Source organism: Rhagoletis pomonella, unplaced genomic scaffold, assembly GCF_013731165.1.
Source record: "Rhagoletis pomonella isolate Grant_MI unplaced genomic scaffold, Rhpom_1.0 Rhpom_scaffold_00002, whole genome shotgun sequence".
In the NCBI taxonomy this organism is placed as follows: Eukaryota; Metazoa; Arthropoda; class Insecta; order Diptera; family Tephritidae; genus Rhagoletis; species Rhagoletis pomonella.
In genome coordinates this window covers 88869700-88896172 of record NW_023458556.1, presented here as the reverse complement: position 1 = coordinate 88896172, position 26473 = coordinate 88869700, and the positions used below count along the sequence as shown (strand labels likewise).

General features: G+C 33.6%; 1 protein-coding gene across 1 annotated transcript in view; it reads right to left on the bottom strand.

Moving 5' to 3' along the window:
- LOC118755845 (syntaxin-binding protein 5) overlaps positions 1 to 26473 on the bottom strand; it is a gene marked incomplete at its 5' end in the record, with an annotated part of 814838 nt that overhangs the window by 331066 nt on the left and 457299 nt on the right. Inside the window, 1 exon segment of the mRNA XM_036490656.1 lies at positions 15137 to 15276. Coding sequence (XP_036346549.1) covers positions 15137 to 15276 — 140 coding nt within the window.

The window sequence follows — 26473 nt, the reverse complement described above, 5'->3', positions numbered from 1 at the left end:
ATAGGCTTGTAAAATGCCCAATACCCAAATCCCTCGCATGAGTTATTATCGGTAAAAAATTGGGTACGCTCAAATCTGGCATCGCTGCAGCAAGTACAGCGCCAGTGAAACAGTGTTGATATTTTAAGTACAATTGTACTTTTTTCAGTACAATTAATTTTAAAATGTCCAAAAGTACAATTTGCCGATTTTAAGTACAATTTCAACATCAAAAATACTTTTTGTACCAAACGCTCAAATCTCTTCTAGCACTTTGATTCTTAATCCGTTTACATTTAAGTAAATGGATATACCTATATTTCATATTTGTTACAAAACGAAATTATGAATTGTAATATTGAATGTAAACGTGATCGTGAACAGTAATATTAGTGATGTGCGTTATGGTGATTGCGATTTCTTATCACCGGCGGGTGAAATATCCCTCATCGCTATTTATTTTGAAAAAATCTTTGGAAATGCAATTTACCTAATGGCGATCCTGCAGAAATAGAAGTAATTGAGCAATTCGGGGGTTGAAAGTAAAAAAAAAATGTATGTAAATTCCATGCGTTGAAATTATAAATTTCCCTTGAGGATTTCCATTTTATCGATAGTGATCTCATTTTATGTTCATTAATATGAACTGACCTATATAGTGTATTAATGTTTTATCATCATTGTCTTCATCTTTGACAAAATTACACGGTCACCCGGTATTTATTTTATTTTTTTAAATAATTTTAATTATTTTTTTTATAAAATGGTAGCTCATTATCAAACAAAAACCTTGCAAATAAATCAAAACTTGAAAGAATGAAAAAATCAACAAAGTTTCATCAAATTTTCACAGTTTTTGTTCAGAATTTGTAGACATGTTTTGGGTTAACAATTTTGTAGCCCATTCATTCTAGTACAATAAGGTGCAAGTTTGAAGTGTCTAGAAAATACCATTGATTTTTTTAATTTTTCTGTTTGCGGTGTTGCGCACTCTCTTCCATATAACGAACGTTCGCATTTTGTATTAAATGGATGAATGCGCGTGTAGCGTTGTTGTTTTTTATTCGAATATTTTAAATTAAGCTTCAACACCTTCAACGAAAAAAGTTCTCAAAAATCTACGCGAATTGAATGTACTATCTCGATCATTTAAACATCTCGGACTCGCCCACCACTAAAAATGATTATTTAAATCTAAAGTATATATTAAATGATATTTAATATTTGCTTTAGAGATGAAATTTCGACAAATTTGTTTAAACAAAAATGTTAAGCGCATATGCAGAATGTGGAAGCGAGATTCTTCTGCTTGCGTTTCTATGTTTATATCATTTATCAGTTTAAGCACATACGATTAAATGTAAAAAAATATTTTTAACTGCGGATCCGAACGAAATATTTATTAGTTACATTGAGTTACTCAAAAATAGTGCCGAAAATCAACGATTGTGCTGAAGGGGCCGGCTGCTTCCGAAAGGGCCGAAAATGGCACAATGCACACTCATTTTCCATCACTGTCACACATACAATCTCACTATTCTGTTGACTTCGTTTTCCCCTACCGATAACTTTTTACTTCCGCGCTTGCCCAGCACCGCTGTGCAAAGCTTTGCACGCGCAGTCGCCCGCGACACATATGTGCTGATTTGGGCATCCATCCCTACTCTAAAGAAAGCAGCGGCGACGGCTAATCAACTAAAATTCATGCGAATTCTTGCTTTGCATAAGTGCATTTCCAAATGTACATATGTATGTATATTAGGGTGGTCCAAAAACAGTAGAGTCGTAATTGTAATACTCTCACCCCCTAAGGGCCGTTGCACCATGTCTAGTTAATTCTAACTCCCAGTTAAACATCTTTATCGACGTTATCGACACCCATCATATAACATGTGATCGATAAAGCAGTTAACGTGCTTAACTGAAGGATGTACCTCCAGTTAGCGTTAACTAGACATGGTGCAAACGGCCCTAAGAGTGTTCTATATCGAAAAAAGTATACCCCTATTTTTTTATTTTCGCTCAAAGGGCTCAAAGTTTTCCATGTATTTTTATATGGCAAACAAACAATTTTTCATAGAAATGGTATAGAATTCAGGAAAACCCTGGTTCTCTTCAGGAGAATTTCAATAATAATACCCAATTGTTTATTTAACCATTTTTTAATACTAACGATTTTTTATTGTTCCCCCTATTGCATTTTTCGGGGTTTTTGTGGGTTTTTGGCTGGCATATAAAGTATAGTTGCGATGAAAGAATGTTTAACTAAACAATGGGGTATTATTACTGGGAATCTCCTGCAGATAAACAGAGTTTTCCGATGGAAAAATATTGATTTTTGAGAACTCTATACCATTTCTACGAAAAGTTGTTTTTTCCCCATATAAAACACATGGCAGAATTTGCGCGCGTGGAGCAACCTCCAAATATTTTTTGATTTCAAAATAAAACAAGAGCACCGCTGTCTTCGGCTATGCCGAAGTCTTCATACCTTTCATGAACATCTGAAAATTTTACTTTAACAGATTACTGCATTTAAAAAAATTTATATATTCACACACATATAAAAAATCATATCTAAACAATCAGAGGTATGGAAGATATACCTTATATAGCACCAATCTGAGTGATTTTCACTGCTGTGTGATCGGTATGTAAACCGGTAACACAATTTAATGGGTTTAGCTTGCTACACAAAGGAGATATATCGCAAAAACTGGCATCTGAACAATCAGTGGTATAAGAGATAAAGCTTATACAGCATAGATTTTGACGGACGATTTTCTAAGTATACTCTGTATTATTATTTATAAAATAGCTTACGAAATGTATCGGTTTTAGCTGTCCAAATAAAGAAGTTTTACAGTAATACCCCATATCTGAACAATCAGTTGTATGGAGGCAATAAAAAGGTTATAGTGACCCGATCTTTGTTAATTTTACTGTAAACTTTCTGTTTATAATGAGTGAAAATAGTGCGAAATTTCTTGTTTCTAGCCGCATAAATGGAGGAGTCATAACAAAAAATCGCTTATCTGAACAATCAGTTGTATGGGAGCTATATGCCGATCTTTGTTATTTTCACTGTAAGTATTCTGTTGATAATAGGTGGAAGTATTGCAAAGTTTCATGTTCCTAACTGCATAAATGGAGTCTCATAACTGAACAATCAGTTGTATGGGGTATATATGTTATAATGACCCGACCTTTGTTATTTTCACTGTATTCTGTTAATAATGAGTGAAAACGTTGAAAATTTTCATGTTCCTAGCTGCATAAATGGAGAAGTTATGGCAAAAAATCTCATATCTGAACAATCAGTTTTATGGAGGCTATAGGTTATAGCGACCCGATCCTCGCCATTTTCACTGAAATTATTCTTTTGATAATGAGTGACAACAGTGCAAAATTTCATGTTCCTAGCTACTTAAAAGGAGGAGTTATAACGAAAAACCTTATATCTGAACAATCAGTTGTATGGGAGCTATAGGTTGTAGTGACACGAGTAATTTTCACTCTAAGTTTTCTGTTGATAATGGGTGGAAGTATTGCAAAATTTCATGTTTCTAGCTGCATAAATGGAGAAGTTATAACGAAAAATCTCATATCTCAACAATCAATTGTATGGGAGCAATATGTTATAGTGGTCCGATTCTTCCGGTTCCGACAAATGATAAATACATTATAAAAATACACCCACCTACCAAATTGCATCCGGATATCTCGAAAACTGAGAGACTAGATTGCATACAAACAGACGGACAGACAGACAGACAGACAGACAGACGGACAGACGGACATGGCTAAATCGACTCATCTCGACGTTCTGATCATTTAAGTATGCAGTTTAATGGGTCTATCTCTTTTTATTCTGGTACTTACAAACAACGGACCAAAGTTATAAAACCATTTCATGCTCATGAAAGGTATAAAAATAAGGGTATATTTTAAAAATCGGCCGCTGTGGTGGTGTAGTGGTAAGCAGTGCGCGCTGCCACTCCGCAGCACCCGGGTTCAAACCCTGGTGAAAGCAACATCGCAAAAATATAGAAAAAAAGGTTTTTTCTTAACAGCGGTCGTCCCTCGGCAGGCAATGGCAAACCTCCGAGTGTATTTCTGCCATGAAAAACAGCTTCTCATAAAAATACAATCGCCATTCGGAGTCGGCGTAAAACTGTAGGTCCCTCCGCTCTTTGTGTCAACATCAAGGCGCACGCCACGAATCGGAGGAGAAGCTCGGCCAAACACTAACATATGTATAAGCGCCAATCTATTATTATTATTATATTTAAAAAATTCCGACTTTACTTTTTGACCTGCATTTTTGGACCACCCTAATGTACATGCATATGCTGCAGTGTTTGACAAAAACAAAAATGCTTATGAGCTGCTTACAGAAATGAAGTGAGATATATTTTCTTTTTTTTTTGTCTTTCTTTTGGCTAGCATCTCCGACTTTGCCTCCTCTTATATACATTAGGGTGAGTCAAAATTGGAACTTTTTGAATTTCGACTGAGAACGTTCGGATTCTTGAAGATAATAGGGAAGACAAGTTCATTCTAAAATTTCAGCTTATTTGAACAAGATTTAGAGGTCGCTCAACGCTGTTGTTTGTTTTCCGGAAACTACAGATTTTATATGCGTCTTTATTAACAAATAGGTATATTTTCATCAAATCTTGTCGGATTTCGTTGAAATTTCGTAGGTAGGTTCCAAAATATCGGTTTATTAGAACACAATTCATTTAAGTTCAATAAATTACGCGGTTTTGCAGAATGACTATATGTATGTATTTATGCATTTACATAAAAAACTACACAGTTTCAAAATATGCGTTTTTGTTAATTACTCGAATATAATTATAATGAAAAACAATCCACTTTTTATTTAATAAAAAAACACATGTTCGATTACATACATATGTATGTATTTATATACTCAGTTTGGGCTACTTATTTTTTTACTAATATTTATTTATTTTACTAAAATTGAATGGGCTATGAAACTGCATACTTAGACTTTTTCTAAAAATTCTGAATACAATACAAAAATACGAGATATAATGATGGATCGATTGGAGCAACGACGCCTTTACTATCGGAATATCTCCGTTATTTTTCCACCTAGACTTCTGACAATTTGCAAATAGTTTCATTTTGAATTACAGAATAAGTATATAAATTTTCAGAAGTTTACCTAGTGACAAATTTTTACCTAATTTTTTGTAACATTAGCGTCGTCTGACGACACTTTAACTTCCGCCTAGACTTCTGACAATTTTTCCCCTACTTTCTTATATTGTCTCCAATTATATTGCAAATTTTCAGAACTTTACCTCATTACTTATTTTTCGAAAAAAAAAATTGCATGTTTAACCCCCCACCCTCACTTTATACTTCCAGTGAGAGTTCTGAGCCTGCCTCTCGCTATATCGGTAACAACCGAACCTGTAAATGTTAAAATTTCTACTTTACCGAGTGACCCCTTCCAATGCGTAGCCAGCTCTTACACTATTAGGTCAGTTTGCCTCATTAGCCATCGCAGACTTGCGTGGTCAGTTACAGCCGTGAAAGCTTGTCCTTCTACATATGCTCTAAACTTTTTGATGGCTAACACAGCTGCCAAACACTCTCTTTCTGTAACCGAATAATTTTGTTGTGCCCTGTTCAACTTTTTCGACATAAAGGCTATTGGTATTTCGGCACCCTCATTATTTTTTTGTGCTAATAACGCTCCTACGCCGTGCGAACTTGCGTCCCACTGAATCATGGTTTTTTAAAATCTGGATTCGCTAAAAAGGGTGCCGATGTTAGTCGAGATTTTATCAAGTCAAATGATATTTGAGCTTCGTCTGTCCATTCGAATGATTTAGATTTCTTTAGGAGCTCGATAAGTGGATGGGTAACTTCGGCAAAGTTTAACACAAATCGGCGATACCACCCCATCATTCCAAGGAACCTACGAAGCTGCTTCACTGTTTTTGGAACTGAATAGTTAGTTATCGCGGATACCTTTTCCGGGTCTGTCTTTAGCATTCCTGACCCCACTACGTATCCCAGATACCGGACCTCTGTCAAACAAAATTTACTTTTCGCTATATTTATAGTGAGACCTGCCTTACCAATATGGTCAGCAACAGCTCGAGACGCGATTCGAAATCTTCCGAAACTAACAAAAGGTTATCCAGTTATACGAATGCTTTCTCTTTCGGGTTATATGGTATTACGCGGTCCATTAGTCTGCACATTGTATGGTGAGCATTGCATAGATCAAATAGCATTATTGTATACTGATAGTGCGTTCTAATAGGTACAGTGAATGCCGTTTTTTCACGAGAACTCCTTTCGAGGGTGCTGAAAGGGTGTAACTGAAAGGTGACCTTCTGGAATCTCTTCCTTACATATACCGCAAGCCACAGTTGGATTCCCAAGCTGAAGCAAATCTTCGGTGCTGTGACGAAGCGGCATGTTCCCAATAAACCGAAACCCTAAAAAAATGCAAAAAAAATATCCTGAAACCTTCAATACTAAGTATGTTATTTTTGCCTACTTATAGCAAGTTTAAAATGCATTCGATTCACTATATGTATTCCCTGTGTATATACGTGTTTATAATTTATATAAGTACTTTTTATTGTAACCATTGTGGGATTATGATGTTATTGCCTTAGGTCTGCGAACAGGACTACTGGGTTTGATCTAGATTTTCAAAAATATGAAGTACAAAACTAAGGTTAGCTTTGCATCTGACTAGTTCGAGTCCACGGGAATCTACTTCACAAATAGGAGAGCATCTGATTTTCCTCATAGACTGAACCATTCCCCCAAAAACTGATATATTATTTTAAGGGATTCGCTGCTAATATAATATATTAATAATATAATTCCGATAGACACACAATCCTCTTTTAGATTTACTAGAAACATTGTTGACCTAAACCCTGGTTAGATAGAAAAACAAATCGTTATACTAATTCCAAAATTTAAATGTCAGCATAAGAAGCCATATCGGTCGGTAGGCCAATAAAGAAGTGCCCTCATCTACGCCTATTCCATACTCATAAAACGTATTTTTAAAAGTTGTATTATTGAATGGAAACCCCTTGAAAGTTGATATGACCGGGCCCCACGTTGGACGCCATTTTTGTAATCAAGTCATATTATGTATACTGCTTGTAGATGAGCTGTGCATGCTCGCTTTAGCCTGGTCCTTAGCTCGCCGGATGGGGGTAGATTTTGCTCACCACATTGATGCAGGGCATTGACTTTACAAAAAAAATGCATGCACATATCTATAAAAAAAACGGACGACAGAAAACACGAGAGTTCTCTTAGTATACACACTTAACTTACACAGACAGACATCTCATGGAATGAAAATTTTTCGACCAACCCCTTGGAGTAGCCACACACTCGCTGCTCCATTCTCCCCTACCCCACCAATGAGAGATACTTTACTGCATCGCCGAACCCAACCAATTTGCATACCCAAGGTTCACATCTTCTCACAATATAAAACTATTTAGAGTTTCAGTTGGTTCCAATTACAATTTTACATAGATTTCTTTATTCATAACTCCATACACAAGCTTCTACAGCTAAACATAATTAAGCTACATCATACAATTTTAGGTATTTAGTACTACAGATGAGCAATATTTAGATCGGGTCACCTTATCCGCATGGTGCACATGAATGAAAACCAAAATTCAATGTTAACATAAATAATATTAAAAAAAAACTTTTTAATATACAACGCTTTTATAAATGGACTAAAAAGTAGAAAATAATATTTCTCAGTCCCATAGAATTTGTTTTGATAACTTTTGATTTTGAAATTTTAGCAAAAGTCGTTATAAACAACTTATGAGATTGAAAATGAAAAGCGTGGGGCGCATGCAATACAAAGCATTATATTTAATAGACAATAAGCAAACTACATAACATAGACCTAAAATTTCTTCAGCGACAGTACAAATTTGAGATCGATTTTAAGCGGTCGTTATTCATATATCCACATACATATGAACATATATTACCCTTCATATCAATTCAGGTGGCTATTATATGCGCCCCACGCTTTTCATTTTCAATCTCATAAGTTGTTCATAACGACTTTTGCTAAAATTTCAAAATCAAAAGTTATCAAAACAAATTCTACGGGACTGAGAAATATTATTTTCTACTTTTTAGTCCATTTATAAAAACGTTGTATATTAAAAAGTTTTTTTTTATATTATTTATTTTCTACTTTTTTGTCTTGTCTGTATAAAATTGTGCGATAGATATTAAAATAATTCAAAGATATTAATAGAAAGGTGCACACACATGCATTTACATATGTATGTACATACAAACGAGCACCAATTAATTTTATTTAAAGAAATGGCGTGTCGTCTATTTCCGCTGTAGCGAACGTACTACATAGGGCGACATCTAGATGTCATCTACCTCGCCCTATGCACTACAGATGTCGCCCTATGCACTAGACTTTTTATAGGAACTTTTAAAGAAATGGCGTGTCGCCTATTTCCGCTGTAGCGAACGTAGTACATAGGGCGACATCTAGATGTCATCTACATCGCCCTATTCACTACAGATGTCGCCCTATGCACTAGACTTTTTTATAGGAACTTTGCAAAGCAAAGGTTTTATGGTGTCGGACATACAACATTGAAAGTTTCTGGATCCACAACATTGAAAGTTTCTGGAGCCACAACATTGCAAGTTGATAAAAGCGTTGTAATAACAAGTAATTTTTAACAAAAAAAAAAACCGACTTCAACTCCCATATAAAAAAATATATATATATATATATCTCATGATCCGCTGATCGGATCTTAACCAGATGGGACCACCTCTGAGACACTACCTTTCCGATGCAAAAAGAATTATCGAAATCGGTTGACGTGGTCCAAAGTTATGCGGTAACATACATAAAAAAAAAAAAAAAAAAAATATTCCGACGAACTGATAACCTCCTCCTTTTTTGGAAGTCGGTTAAAAATACGAAAATAAGGTATGTAATCTCTTTATGTAAACAAAAAAATCAATGGATATAAATATCTACATATGTACATACACATGTAATTGAGAGAAACTGACAAACTTACATTGCTCGTCCCGATCGATGTCAGCAGGCGCCTGGTGAGATGTTCGGTGGCCGGAGAGTATATGTATATTTCAGCAGCTAGGTTCTTAACAGAAAGAAACGCTGTGTATGCACATTATACAAATTGTCCGCTATGATGTGTTTTTACATACAAATGTACATATTTACTTCAAACCTAATTATAGTATTTTGGTTACTCACAATGCCGCTAGGATGTTACGCACTCTTTTAGTTTCGCCTGTGGCGTTGTATAAAGACTAGGGACACGATATCGAACAGAAAGTATCGATATGGTACTCATTTAAAGTATCGCTTTAAAAATATCGGATACCCATTAATATCGGAATAAAAAGACTCGATATTCCAAATATCGATACCAAAATCCAAAAAATTTATATGAATGTAGGTCTCGTACACGATCCAGAAAATAAAGGTCGCGCCATTCGCGGACCGCTAACCCTCTCTTCGTCGATTTTACAGCATCCACCCAATCGCTGACGTCATAATATGTGACCTGGTCTACGGAAAGGGGGCTTAGGTGTCAAAAAATCAATTTTCACTTTTTGGTTGATTCGGATGGAAGATGAGATGCTTTTTCACGTGGTGAAAAGCAGAAAATCCTAACTTGCTTAGAAGTGTACTAAAAATTTTTTTTAAATTTTAAATTTTTAAATGTTCCACACTAGCAACTTACACGATGAACTATATTAATATTCCGACCAACAACAACACTTACTGTACGTCCGGCGCGGAGAACAATTAACGAGATAATGAGAAACTGACGAAACGAGTTGCTTACTTTTAACAGCTTTTTCACAGAAAACTAGTTTTCGCACGTAAGCTCCCTTTTCGTAGACCAGGTCACATATACTTTTGTTTACATTCACTGTTGCCAACTTGATGCTTTTCGCACCAAATTTAGTGGGTATTCAAAAAGCGAAAATTTTTGAGTTTTGCGCTTGGTGCTTTTGTTTTTAGTTTGAAGACTTCAAATTAGAAAATCTTAAAAAAATGGAAGCAAAATTTATAGCAATCGTAAGTGTACTAAGCAATTTTACAAAAATTTAAACAAAATCATGGCACAGTGACAATCATAAGCGACAACGAAATATGTGCAGCACCTTCAATCATGCCAGAAGAAATCGACCGTTGTGCAAGAAACATTGATTTTTATTAATTTAAATCGGCATCCTTACAATAAAATTATGTATTCATATAAAATCCATAAAATACACCAATTTGGTGCTTTTTCAAATTCAAAACTTGGCAATACTGCCTTTTGTTCGATGCTTCTTCTTTTTCTTGTCCAGTTCGTCATGCTCTCTCATTCTGGTATATTTTGACGTCACGGCCAGTTGCTCTCAGCTCGATTGGCGCAATCTTGTATTCTATCATTCTTGGGTCTCGTATATAGGCCGCTGTGGTGTAATCTAACCGTGCTCAAAACTTGAAAATGAAAAAAATTAAAACAAAATCGCCGTTCAAAGTCGACATAAAACTGTAGGGACTGTAGGGATTAATAGCCCGACCACAATGAAAACGACGAGCTATGGACCATAGCTGTCAAATTATTTTAACACGAACTCTTATGTAGATAATTATTTTGGCGCCGACCGGGCTACGCGACGACTGTGGTTGTCGCCAGATTAGATCTATTTCTATTTTTCCAGCGACAGATAAGGTTCTTACTCTTCTTTTATGTCAAACTCGTACAAATTCATGATGTCGCCGACGCATTCAAAAAGATCATGTCGCCATCGACAAAGCGTTTAGACAATGAAGATAACAAATTGGAAGCTGTGGCCCGTAGCTCGTCGTTTTTAATGTGTTTAGAACTTAAGGCGCACTTTACAAATCGGAGCATAATCTCGGTCAAACACTAATATATTGTGTAACAACACGTAGAGATTGAGGTGTTGTCTTAAAACACCGAGGTCGCGGGTTCAAATTCCACCACATGCAATCCTAACTATGGCTGACATCCAAAACGTCAATTGCATTGCATACGTACAAAGTTTAATGTTCCATAACGCCAAACTACAATTGTTTGACAATGTATACTTTTCCGAAACGCATCCGAAAAGTTATCGAAACGTATCGCTAGAGTAATCAGCGCATCAAAAACTAAGTTGATGCTTCGTTTGGTTTTAGTTACCATTTGGGTTTTAAATATGGAAAATATCGAAATGGTGATCATTGTTTTACTAAATATTCAAAATATGCAATGTATATGTTGCAATGTTTCGCAACTCTGCAAACACAAACAGTTTAAATACCGCAGTAGAACAGTATCCAAACATTGTATTGGTACGTTTTGGAAGTCAGCCTATATTACACATTTCTGCTCTTAAAAGCCCAATTTACATCGGGAAGAATTGTTAATAACATTATCCTTGTAATGTGAGTGTTGCGAAGACATTAATAGTAATACGAACCTTGTTATAAAATTAAGGTTAAATGAAAAAACCGCGTGTCTTTTCTTTAAAAATTCAGAATTCAAGAGAGTTTATTACAAAAAATACAGTTCTCAGTTGTCATTACAGGGTTGCAAAAGGTAAAACAATTCAATGTTCAGTACAACACTATAGGGCTGCAAATGTTAGTAGGAAAGTAAAAGACTATGCAATAATATTGAACAGTGAGTTTATTACATTCGATACGATACTAGGGTTCTGGTACTCGATTCCAAAAAATATCAGCGGTACTCGTTTTCCGTAGCATTTTAGGTGTAAAGTTGCTACGTAGCAATCTAGCACGCATTTTGTTGTTGGAAGAGAAACAAAACATGTGGTAGATTGCTACGTAGCAACTTTACACCTAAAATGCTACTCAACGTGAGCTCCCCTATCGTTTTAAAACTATCGAGTAGAAAATATCGGTATCGAATGCCAAAAGTATCGATATGGTATCGTATCGTATCGAAATTCGTGTCCCTATTAAAAACTTTAAGAGGGGGCACTATATTATAAAACTCAAATATTTAGGATATATTTTTTTTATTTTTTATTTTATTTTTTGCTTAGTTTAACTCCGATTAAAGTTCAAGACAGTTTAAAGAAGCAGGATTTTTCCTAATGCTGATCTTAGCTAAGTAAATAGATTTAATAACATATTTAATTAGGCACTCTAAATTTTTAGGTAGTTTAAGTAATTCACACTTTTGAGGCAAAATTTATATAAAGGTTAACTTATTTAAAATTCCAAGTTTTTGTTTATGTTTTTTTACATTGAGCTGCAAAGTACAGCCCAAGAGTGGTTTCTTTGATATAGCTATCTATATATATATATATATATATATATTTTTTTTTTTTTGTAACTTAGGTTCTGACTTAATTATGGAAAAACCAAAAAAAAAGGAAAATCCCGCAGGCGGACGTGCTGATGAACTCTCTTTTAGATATGTATGTACTGTGTGTTTAGTACCTACATATGTAAAGATGTATGCAATATGAGCGCACCTACACAATAGTGTGATTGGGAGCCTGATGGTCCACGTGGCGCGAAGTCCCGACATTCGAGGTGGTGCTCTGGATTAGGTTAGTTTTATTTGACATTTTTTGTTTTTTCCAACCCACCATTTTGACAACTCAATTGATAACTCAACATCTATTACAATCGTGGGTCGGTGTTTGGGGTGACCCCCCCTAAGTTATTCTTACGAAATATTGTACTAAAATTAGTCATTAGATTCTACTAAATATGTTGGGCTATTTTGAACAACTGAAAAAAACTAGCAACCGGATAGCATGTGTGAAAAATATTGTACTTTTGCTACTAACTATTTGCGAATAGAAGGATTGGTGAAACTCGCGCTCACAAAAGTAAACAAAATTACTGTTTTTAAAATTTTTGCTTTAAATAAATTCCCCAAATAGCCCCATCTGAAATGGTTTAAAATTACAGTGCACATTTTCTTCTTTTATGTCTAGTCGTTTTTTTAAGATTGGTCCAAGAAAAAAATCATAGTAAAGAAAGAAACCAATGCAGGTATTTAAAGAAGAGAAAATAAAATATATATATTATTAAAAGGACTATGTTCTCTTTGACATACGTCAAAGGTCAAGTAGAAGAGGGAACTTGATAACTAGCTCGGTTATACAGCTTAAGAAATAATATGTTTAAAGACATTTTTATCAATTTTGATAAATATTATGACATATGACCAGTTTTGTTTACACAAATACAGCAACGACCACAGGCAAAAAATATTGACTACAATTTGTCATTTTGTTTGCCAGATATACGTTGTATCGGTGCACTTGCACAACAATCGCATTCGCAAAAGCTCCGCATTATTATTGCGAATGCGAATGTTAAAATTAATGCGGAAGCTCCGCGGTTGCGAATGCGAATATTCGCAACAACCCTGCTATGTACCAGAGAACATATAATATTAAGGGGGTATACATATGTCTAGGCTAGTTTTGCATGTTCTATGTTTTTTACGTTCTATACTAAATATACTACATATCCTAAGTATATTGTGTCTTGACTCGTTAACTTTTTCTATAATAATCAGGGAACGGATTTTATGGAAATTGCCTTGTTTCTGCTAAAGGGATAGAGTACATTCGATTAAGAATGTCCATTATTTAGCTTTCCCTGATTTCATATATACACATTTGATGTTGTCTTTTTTTGCCTTTTCTACCTTTAATTATAAAGGACAAGAATAAAGCCCTTATTCCTGATAATATGAAAGTCTTAAACGTTACATATTTAAATTGGGCGCCACTTGTATCAACTCACGACGAGCGCACGTTTAGTACATTCAAGGCTTTTATTCGCGAAAATCTAATGAAAATGCTGCCAGAAAACTTCAAAACGCAAATTGTAGTTCAATGTTACTACAACTATAAAGATTAAAGTTTTGTGAGTTAAAAACTCGAAAGGAGAAAATAGTCAAATATTCAAAGTACAAATTTTTTATATAATGAAACTAGTTCATAACTTTTCTCTTTTTACTTGTAAAATAAACATTTCCAATATCAATGTATTTTTTGATTATTTTTCGGTTTTTGTCTTTTTAGTGCCTTATTTTGCCTTTTTTGCGATTTCTAGTGCGTTTTACTGCCTATTTCTTTATTTTATTTTGCCTTTTTTATAGGGTTTTAGGTCCTAAAAATCTGTTCCCTGTTAATAATACTGAAATCTAAATAAACAAGAAAGCAAGTTGATAAAGACGTGATAAAATGTTACGACTCCGAAAAGGTAAGCTCACCCGATAGTATGTGTATGCATTAGGGTACCCTTTTTTCGGCGACAATTTTTTTTTTATTCCCACCTCGAAATTTTGTGGGAAATATCTAAAAACAAGTTCCCTGAAAATTTGAGCCTTTAATATTAATATTAAGTGCTCGACCAAGGCGTGCAAAGATTTCCCGTTCAAAATACACGTAAACTTTGATTGTTTTTGTTCAAAATTCTATAGCTCAGGGGCATTTTATGGTATAATCATGGTCAGTGATGGGTTTTCTTCAGAATTGAACGCTCTCCATTGCGACGTAACCCTAACTCCCACCAGCGATGTAGTACGGGTCACTAAACCCAATGTTTTCATGAAAATCCCGTTTTTTACCCTATCTCGTAAATAACAAGATCTACAGAAAAATTACAAATGACAAACGTTTAGGCCATTCAATTTCCTACAAAAAAGTTTTTGAACACCAAATCACCAGCATCGATATTTCTTGAGATACTGGGCTTTGAAGTTGATCAACAATTTCTACAATTTAGCTCAATAATCAATGAAAATTCCACACTACTTCAACTTGAGATATAGAATTTTGAAGAAAAACAATCAAAGTTTACGTGTATTTTGAACGCCTGAAATCTTTGCACGCCTTGGTCGAGCACTTATTAATTATATTAAGGGTCAAATTTTCAGGGAACTTGTTTTTAGATACTTCTCTCAAAATTTGGGAGTCAAAAAAGAAAATAGTCGCCGAAAAAAAGCACCCTAGTACTTATATTTTTAAAATATTGATTTAAATTGCCATATTTTGGGCTAAGTATGTGAAGGCGAAAGCGAAATTTTCCACTTACAGTCCATAATTGGAATTAATGCATAATGATGTCACTTGAACATTTCTTCTATTTGGACCCGTAGTCAAACAAACCAATTGCGACTGAAACCCAGCCGGTTTTCGTTGTGATCCCACTTTAACCTTCAAGGGGCAGTCGATCTGTAAGGATACAAAAATAGTATAATAGTTAGATTTCGTTAGTACGCCTTAAGGCAACTTCCACTTAAATTTAAACACTTGCGAAACGATATTTGGGAAATGAAAATCGATATAGGGATGATGAAGCTATTACAGTTTTTTCGAAAATTGCTTTAAACATGTACCTACCTAATTATTTGAGCATGTAACCATACTATATGAATTAGGCGATTGGAATATTATAAAAGCAAGTGAAAAAATATTGTAATCTAGAGTTAAGATACTGAATTATCTTAGTGTTAGCGAGGAATAAAAAGAATGCTATAGATATATTTTTATTCACTAACATTCTTTTAACTGAAAATGTTTCATGAACAAACAAACAATTGTAACCAGTTACACTGAGGGAAATAAAGCATAGTAAAAACAAGTAAGAGCAGCGCTGTCTTCGGCTATGCTTTTCTCATACCTTTCATGAGCATCTGAAAATTTTACTTTAACAGATTACTGCATTTGAATAAATTTATATATTCACAGCAGGCATAGATAGAGGAGATACATACATATATAAAAAATCATATCTAAACAATCAGAGGTATGGAAGATATACCTTATATAGCACCAATCTAAGTGATTTTCACTGCTGTGTGATCGGTACGTAAACCGGTAACACAATTTAATGAGTTTAGCTTCCTACATAAAGGAGATACATATATCGCAAAAACTGGTATCTGAACAATCAGTGGTACAAGAGATAAAGTCTAAATAAAGGAATTTTACAGTAAAACCCAATATCTGAACAATCAGTTGTATGGGGGCAATAAACAGGTTATAGTGACCCGATCTTTGTTAATTTTACTGTAAACTTTCTGTTGATAATGAGTGAAAATAGTGCGAAATTTCATGTTTCTAGCTGCATAGATGGAGTAGTTATAACAAAAAAATCGCATATCTGAACAATCAGTTGTATGGGAGCTATATGTAAAAGTGACCCGATCTTTGTTATTTTCACTGTAAGTATTCTGTTAATAATGAGTGAAAACGGTGCGAATTTTGATGTTCCCAGCTGCATAAATGAAGAAGTTATGGCAAAAAATCTCATATCTGAACAATCAGTTGTATTTTGGATATAGGTTGTAGCGACCCGATCTTCGCCATTTTCACTGAAAGTATTCTTTTGATAATAAGTGACAACAGTGCAAAATTTCATGTGTCTAGCTACTTAAATGGAGGAGTTATAACGAAAAATCTTATATCTGAACAATCAGTTCTATGAGAGCTATATATTATAGTGACCCGATCTTTGTAATTTTCACTCTAAGTTTTCTGTTGATAATGGGTGGAAGTATTGCAAAATTTCATGTTTCTAGCTGCATAAATGGAGAAGTTATAACGAAAAATCTCATATCTGAACAATCAGTTGTATGGGAGCTATATGTTATAGTGGTCCTATTCTTCCGGGTCCGACAAATGATTAATAGTAAGATCAATTACGTTTCTATTTGATTTTAATATTTTTTTCCCTCAGTGTACATGATTTAGGATTCAATCATTTTTGATTCCTTATCAAACTCATCCATACTTCTTGTGCTGCTAACAATTTTCAAAAAAATGTTTAACTTATCTTACTCAAGTCCACTGTCACATTATTTTTCATTTCACTGGCTTCTGAAGAACTGGCTTAGTGAGGCCAGGGCCGGCGAACCTCTATACAAATACGTGCCATTATTTCCAAAGATATATTCAATATAACCATGACTTGCCAACGAGAAATCATGACCGTCCTTGAGGACATAAATTGATGATTAAATCGAACAAAAAATTTAAAAAAGAACGAATTAAGCGTGGCTGTGTACCTTGGGTGGTAAGTGATGAGGACTTACATGCATAATATTAGCAAACACCAGCTTCTGCAGGCAGCTAACGTGTCTGGAATTGAATTCCAAGTTTCCAAAATTTTAGTAAGTGATAACATTTTTGCTCAAATTGGCTGATGGGTTTTCTAATTCGATTGATTCCAACTCGACAAAGTTTTTAGTCCGTATTGAATTCTACCGGAACTCAATCAGCTGCTTTTAAAAATCTTCAGTTTTCATCCAATCAAATTTAAACAAGTTCAGTTGATCAAGTGAAGTCACATCAGGATACAAAATAAATTTGAATGCTTCCGATAACACCGTGAATTCAGAAAACCTCGGTGATAGCTTTTATTACCAAAAAAACTCTTTGGTGACTTTTGGTCCGTCTGGTTTTTCATGCAAATCCAAATCGGATTTAAAAATTTTTAAGTTTGGGGAACATTTTTTTTTTTTTTTAATAAGATCAATGTAGTGTTGCCAGTTTGCGGGATTTCTCTCTTTTTTGGGGATTTCATGACCAGAAGAGAGAACGGGATTTTCTGTCTAAAGACGAGAATTTTTTGCATACCATACCAAGCAATAAAATTTAGTAAGTAATTGATGAATAAGAAACAGCTGTCATACTTTACGGTAAATTAACGCCGTTCATATTACACTGTACAGCACTCGGCTGGGTATTGGACCAAACTAACTTTTTTAAAGAGATTGAGTCATAAGTAAAAAAAAGTTAGTTCCCCGTTTTTCGAAGTTAGCCTCCGAAATTGAGATATGGGCCTTCGAAGTTCGAAATTGGACCTTTGGTAAAAAATTATTTTTAATTATTGCACGTAAAAAGCAAAAAAAGTAAAAATACAGACGTGGTTCGCCTTTTCCTCTTATTTATATGGTATATAAATTTTTTTGTGAAAACTAATATTACAGGAGCTATAACGGGTCAAAGGTCAGATCTTCGAAAAATGAAAAATTTAATATTTCAGACAATTTTGAACTGAATCTTAAAAGATTCATATCGTTGTAAAGGCGATTTAACCCTCTTTATTGTGATATGCATATTTGTATACTTCGTACATAAAAATTTGAGAAAAAACACATTTAAAGAAAAAATACCTTTTTTTGTAAAAAAAATATTTTAAACAAAAAGATTACTAACCGATTTTTAAACAATTGGTATCTTTGTGAAGGTGATTAAATCTCCTGATATGCATATTTGTATACTTTGTACATAAAAATTTGAGAAAAAACACATTTAAAAGAAAAAATACCTTTTTTTGTAAAAAAAAATATTTTAAACAAAAAAATACTAACAGATTTAAAAAAGTTGGCATCGTTGTTAAGACGATTAAACCCCCTTTCGTCTAATATGCATATTTGTATATTTCGTATATAAAAATTTGAGAAACACTTAAAAGGAAAAAATACCAATTTTTTTCTTATAAAAAAAATAAAAAAAAATTACTAATTAGTAATTCAATTGAATACCGTATTTAACTAAAACAAATAATTAATAGTGTTTAGTCCTGTTCACCCACAGCCCTGTTAAAAATAAAGCGAAAGTATATGTAACAGAAGTCTAAGGCATATAAAAATATAAAAACGCCATGGTTTTTGATTTTTTACATAACAGGTTATACATAAAATTAAAGGTAATTTTCTGTTTTGTTTAAATAAAGTATTCAATTGTATTACTAATTAGTAATTTATTCGTTTAAAATATTTTTTATAAGAAAAAATTGGTATTTTTTCCTTTTAAGTGTTTTTCTCAAATTTGTATATACGAAGTATGCAAATATGCCTACCAGAAGAAAGGGGGTTTAAACGCCTTTACAACGGTACCAATTGTTTAAAAATCGGTTGGTAATTTTTTTGTTTAAAAAATTTTTTTTTTTAATAAAAAAAGGTATTTTTTCTCTTAAATGTCCTTTTTCTAAAATTTTGATACACGAAGTATACAAATATGCATATCGAAGGTAAGCGGATTTAATCACCTTTACAACGATATAAATTTTTTAAAAATCTGTTCAAAATTTTTTGAAATATAAGGAAATTAATTTTTCGAAGACCTGAACTTTGACCCCTTATAGCACCTGTAATATAAGTCTGCACAAAAAAATTTGTATACCATTTAAATACGAGCAAAAGGAGTACTACGCCTATATTTTTAGGTTTTTAGTTATTTACATGTAATAATTTAATATAATATTTTACCAAAGATCCTATTTCGAACTTCGAAGGCCCATATCTCGATTTCGGAGGCCAACTTCGAAAAACGGAGAAGTCACTGTTTTACCTATGACTCAAGCTCTTAAAAAAAATTGGTTTGGAAATATCAACCCAGAAAAAAAGTTGATTTTGCCGTATAGTGTTATTAATCCTATCAGCGGAACTTCCTTCAATTGAAATGAATTTTAACAGCAAGTTTTTGAGTTATACTGAAAGTAATTTGAAAAAAGTAAAGTGCTAGAAGTTAGGAATTCGTGTGGGAAATTCGTGAAGTTGTGTTTTTTGAAAATATTAGAATTTCGAATCAATGATACTTTTTTCAAATGTATGGGGCCTATTTCATAAAGTGACAGTGATAATTTTGGAACGACAGGCATTTTTCGTATTGTCAGTGACAATTCGACAGATTGGTGGTTGTTTTGTTTCATAAAAACAATTGTCACCACCGCTTCAATTCCATTGAAAAAGTGACAAATTATCATTGTCGGGTTTTAAAATTGTCGTTGTAAAATTGTCACCTGTCATAAGAAATTTTTATGTAATTCATATGTAATAATTGCATTTGCATTATTTTAGTTTTAAGAAATATTCAAGTTATTGAAAACTGATAAAATGTGCGCAATTACCATAAAAAAATTTACAAAATTCTCCTGTGAAAACCAAGGTGCATCCATACAAGGTGGTGGCAATTGTATATAAGTAAAAGTCCCGTGTATTTTGTCATTGCTTTTTGGTACATCAAGATGTCAAAACGAAACGGAATAGGATACAATTTTCGTCAATTCGTTTTGTTGACATCCTAAAGTTGCGCCATTTCGTCTTGGATGACATTCTCCTGTACAAAAATATGCAATCAGCTGTTCAATCAACATCACCTTGTATTGATGCACCTTGTGTGAAAAGATTCCGACGGAGCTATTTAGTTTTGTCGCTATTGTCGTGACAATTTTGTCCGAGTGACAATTGTCAGCACCATTGTCGACAATATTCCAGTATTGTCACTGTCGCTTTCTAAAAAAAATCACAGTTAATACAAGCGTATATGAAACAGAAAAAATGTCGACAATTCAGGCTCTGAAATTTTATAGAAAAATCGACAATTGTCGCACCTGTCACGTTTATGCAATAGGCACCTGGAATGTCTACACTGAGAAAAAAACGCGTTGTAAAAATTAAAATTTTGTACTTGATTACCGTTTAAAAATGTTCGTATTTAAATCAACACTACACCACGTATAATGGAAATATTCAATTCAAATACGCCCGTATTAAAATGAAGAATTTTTTACTGCGCGGATGGCGTTTTGCACGTCTCGGATGCTTTTTCATATGTACCCTGCAGTGAAACCCCAAACTAGTCAGGAAAAATACTAGTTTACAACTAGAATTTCCTGACTGAAGCCGAACTAGTTTGAAAATGACCACACTTGTACCAAGTACAAAACGATTTATATATGCCCTGTTTTATTTGACTTCGACAGTTTAATATAATAAAGTACACAAAATATTATAACTTTTATTTGTATATTGTAAACCATTAAAGAGAGTACGTATTCAATTATAACAAACCTGTTAAATAGTGATTAATGTTCACAATGATTATTAATTAAAGCATGTTTTTTGGATAACCGTTTAATGATTAAATACCGATATTAGCACCTTTTTAATAATTAATTATTAATTACTTTACACAAGTTTTAATTAATTCGTTAATTTTAAATACATGATTATTAGGCCGGGTCGATTTGTGGGGAGGCAAAAAAATCGCCCATTGCTCTGTGAAAATCATATTCTAGAGATCAAAATAAGAAACTTTGCCGAAGGAACCATACCTCTAAAACGAATTCTGATGTCCCCCAATTTGGGTCGAACTTTTGGGTAGGGGCAAATTTTGAAAAATCCCACTTTGACCCATTTAGAGTGCTCCAATCGAGTCCAAGTGTATGACCGACCCCCACTAACTTTGGAGGCCCGACCCATCGATGCCAGTGGCACACCCCCTGGAACCCCCCTGGGTGTTCACCATACAAACATTTCAAAAAATCGCCCGTTTTGCACTTTACATGAAAAAATCAGCGAAATGCCTATGTTTTTTCTTTTTGGAGTTTATTTTGCTCTTTAGAAATTTATTTAGTCAGAACATATGTAAATGAAAAAATGAATTTAACTTAGTAATAGAAAAGAAATTAAAAAAAATTATTAGAAATTAGCGTTTTTACAACCCTTTTAAAACCAAGGCATTTGCATGTCGTAAAATTGCTTGTGTTGTTTTTTTTAAGCCACCACAAGACACAGCAGGTAGAATTGAAATTACCAATTCATTCTTATTACCTCGTCTCGTAGACCATATATAACGCAACAGTTTTTGTGAATGCATTAAGTCGTTGTGAAGAACTCAAAGTGTGAAGTGCTAATTTCAGATAAAAAAATATTTCAAAAAAAATAATAAGTGAAGTGACCATTCCAAATCAAAAAGTTTACAATGAATCCACCATCCTCTACACCGCAAGATGAAGCAACTACATCAACAACTATCGAAAACCCAATGAGTCATATACCCAAGCATGATGTTACTGTTTTTGGTGTGTCTACTGATTTAACTGATCTTAATTTACCAACCCATCTGGATATCTTGAGATATTATTTTTACTTAAGCGAACGTGCTAAAACAGAACAAAAAAAGTTTTCCCATAAATCATTCACTATTCAAGTACAAGATAAGTTGATTGGAATTTGGGAAAAACTTGGTATGGAAATAATGCTGAAAAAAAGTGTATTTAATAAATTGAATAAATTGCTTGACAAGTATCAAGAGCAAATCAAGAGAAGAAACAACACCCAACAATTTACAGAGTATGTAAAATCTCTGGAAACAACATGGAACATGTAAATGCGATTTGAAGGCAGCTCCATGTGCATGCGGCTGGGTTCCCGAACGCCTCAAAGAGTTCATGCACGATCAACATAATCAGAGAAGACTAACAATGGATGCATTTGTGATGGAAACTGAAGAGCAAGGAGCAACGTCTATGTCATCAATGCCAACATACCAAGATCCCGATGATTCAACATACGCACCGCCACCGGTTCAAGAAGATATGGATAGAAGCACAAGTTCACAATACACAGAGAGATACGATTGTTTTAACTTTGCCTTGGTATGTGACAGATTTGGTGTGCCTGACAGAGTAGCATCAGCATTGGGAACCGCTCTTTTGCAAGATTTTAAAATTAAAGATAAGCATGGGAAACCTCTCATCATGGATAAATCGAAAGTTCGCAGAGAAAAAGAGAAATGCAGACAAGAAGTGCTTCGCAAACGGTTAGATGATACCAATTTGTTAGCGTTTTCATTCGATGGCATAAAAGATGATACTTTAACGATAGATAATAAATAATATAAAAAAAACTTTTTAATATACAACGCTTTTATAAATGGACTAAAAAGTAGAAAATAATACTTCTCAGTCCCATAGAATTTGTTTTGATAACTTTTGATTTTGAAATTTTAGCAAAAGTCATTATAAACAATCTATGAAATTGAAAATGAAAAACGTGGAGCGCATGCAATACAAAGCATTCGATTTAGTTGACAATAGTCAAACTACATAACGTAGACCTAAAATTTCTACAGCGAAAGTAGAACTTTGAAATCGATTTTAAGCGGTCGTTATTCATATACCCACATACATACATACATATATTACTTTTCATATCAATTCAAGTGTATTACATGCGCCCCACGCTTTTCATTTTCAATTTCATAGATTGTTTATAATGACTTTTGCTAAAATTTCAAAATCAAAAGTTATCAAAACAAATTCTATGGGACTGAGAAGTATTATTTTCTATTTTTAGTCCATTTATAAAAGCGTTGTATATTAAAAAGTTTTTTTTTATATTATTTATTTTCTACTTTTTAGTCCTGTCTGAATAAAAGTTTGCAATAGATATTAAAATAATTCAACGATATTAATAGAAAGGTGCACACACATGCATTTACATATGTATGTACATACAAACGAGCACCAATTAATTTTATTTAAAAAAATGGCGTGTCGTCTATTTCCGGTGTAGCAAGCGTAGTACATAGGGCGACATCTAGATGTCATCTACCTCGCCCTATTCACTATGCTTTTTTATAGGAGCTTTTCAAAGCTTTGCTTTATGGTGTCGGACACACAACATTGAAAGTTTCTGGAACACAACATTGAAAGTTTCTGGAACACAACATTGCAAGTTGATAAAAGCGTTGTAAAATTGATGAGAAGTATCATACTAGGATGGTAAAAGAACCTCATCTTGAGAGAACCCAATTCTGAATTGATTGGTTACGTAAGACTGGAACATGAAACCGCTGAATACAAAACAAGCAAATTAAATGTTTTTTTCAACGATAAAAATATATCACTGGATGCATTAATTGGAATATGCACTGACGGTGAGCCAACAAACACTGGCCCACACGGTGGAATTATACGACGATTCGAATTGCTGTTAAAAAGACCATTGCATTGGTTCGTTTGCCTTCTACACTTCAACGAACTTCCGTTTCGGCATTTGTTTGAAGCTTTGGATAAATCAACCAGCACTGGACCAAGATCGGCAACCGGAAAACTGAGCCGTCAAATCGAAACCTGTGAAACTCTTCCGGTAAGTTATTGCTATCACTCATTTATTATAATTGTCAACCATTTTTAATTATTTTATTATTATATATTTTCAGGTGGTGGACGGCTTCCAGAAAATTGAGTTGCAAAATATGCCCCCTGCTCCAGAAAAAATTGAATTTTCCACCGATTCGAAGTACTTATACGACATGACCCATGCTATTTCTAGCGGCGTGGTTCCGGTGGATCTGGCTAACATCAAACCAGGGAAAATTGTACATTCTCGGTGGCTCACCAAGGCCGCTAGATTATTGCGATTATATGTGACAACGGAAAATCCAGATGCAAATTTAAGAATTCTGGTTGAATTTATAATTAAATGTTATGTGCCAATGTACTTCAATATCAAGTATTACAGCTCTGTCGTGTACGGCAGTGCATTATTTTTCAAGTTCATTGGTTGGTCACGATTTCTAGAACCTCGTTTACGCAAAATTGTCAATCAAGTAATTAAAGATAATTCATATTATGCGCATTCGGAAAATATCTTCTTATCAATGTTGTTTGATGATAGCAAAGAAAAGCGCGACTGTGCCATCAAAAAAATTCTACGCTATCGAACCGATGTTGACGAGCCAATCGAACTTAGAGTTTATAAAAAACCAGATATAAACTTTAATTGCACAAGTTATACGGAAATGATCAATTTGAATGATATAAATATCGTATTTGAACCACCATTCACGCGAAGCATTCCGTACGATACATTGAAAGAATATTTAAATCAAGATGATCCACCGTTTAATGATCCAAAAATTCCATCACACATACAAGGAACGGAACGACATGTTCAATTGCTAGCTAGCGTTTCCAAACGGGTTATACCGGGAAATGTAGAGGCTGTTATGGCGACGACATTAGAGCCGTGCGAAATTGCCCAGACTTGAAAGTAAAAAAGACTTAAAAAAAAATTTTTTTTAGTTTCTTTTCTATAACTCACTTAAATTAATTTTTTCATTTACATATGTTCTGACTAAATAAATTTCTTAAGAGAAAAAATAGATATTATTATAAATAAATAATAAATATTATTATAAATAAATAAATAAAAATAAAGAAAAAACATAGCCATTTAGCTGATTTTTTCATGTAAAGGCCAAAAATGGTGATTTTTTGAAATGATTGTATGGGGAACCCCCCAGGGGAGTTCCAGGGGGTGTGCCACTGGCATGGGTGGATCGGCCGTCCAAAGTTAGTGGGGGTCGGTCATACATTTGGACTCGATTGGAGCACTCTAAATGGGTCAAAGCGGGATTTTTCAAAATTTGCCCCTACCCAAAAGTTCGACCCAAATTGGGGGACATCAGAATTCGTTTTAGAGGTATGGTTCCTTCGGCAAAGTTTCTTATTTTGATCCCTAGAATACGATTTTCACAGAGCAATGAGCGATTTTTAAATCGACCCGCCCTAATGATTATCTTGTTATCTTTGATCATTTTCAATTATTTTCGACTTTTTTTAGTTGCACGATTAATATAATTATTTGATTAATTTCTATTATCAATCAAAAAGCCAAACTATAGACAAAAATTAAGAATATTTAATAACTGCTTAGATTATTCATTTATTTTATTCTTATCCAAATCTCAAATTTTAAACATTAATTATTACTTTTATAAAATTTTAAAAAGAATAGACTTAAATATGCAAATTTAATGAATTTAATTTATTTTAATGAAAACTTTTATTTTTATTTTGGTTCACTCAAAAATGAACTAAAGTATTCATTTTATTTGTACATAAAATGTTTTCTTTTGCATATTCAATATAATTAAAAAAGATAAAAATATAGTATTTATTGTACCTGAAAGCTTGTACTTTTAATAACATTTAATGAAAAATGCATTTAAATTTATGTTCGAAAATTTGGAATATTTATGTATTTATTTTTGCTTTTAATTAATACTCAAAAAATTTAACACTAATTATTGGCAAATCTAAGGCTGCTAAATAAAAATGTGTAATATATTAAGGTGTACTTAATCAAAACTTTTTTATTGTATATTCATGAATTCATTTTATTTCTTGACTCCTAAAGTAATGGTTTTGGTCCATAATTGGACTAGAATTTTTCTGTCTATTTTGAACTAGTATGAGACTGGTATATTTCTGACCGAAATCTGACAATTGCCATCTCGTAGGACATCCCCATGTTAAAAATACCAGTTGATTGTATGGAAAAATTATACTTGGCTGACTAGTTGGGCATGCGGTTCATACTAGTTGTGAGGTAGTTTACAAGTAGTACATTTGATTACAGGGTAATTAAGAAAGTATATGTATACAAAGCATGCACAGCGGTGACAACACATACACACATACACACATATATGGTACATGTTTATCTGTAATAATCGCGCGTTTCAAGTAATTTCCGTGCGTCCGGGCGTTTTTAAAAAATAGTTTTACGCGATTAACCAATAGACAACAAGTGGGTTTGGGCTCTCGAATCAGACTGAATTAAATTAT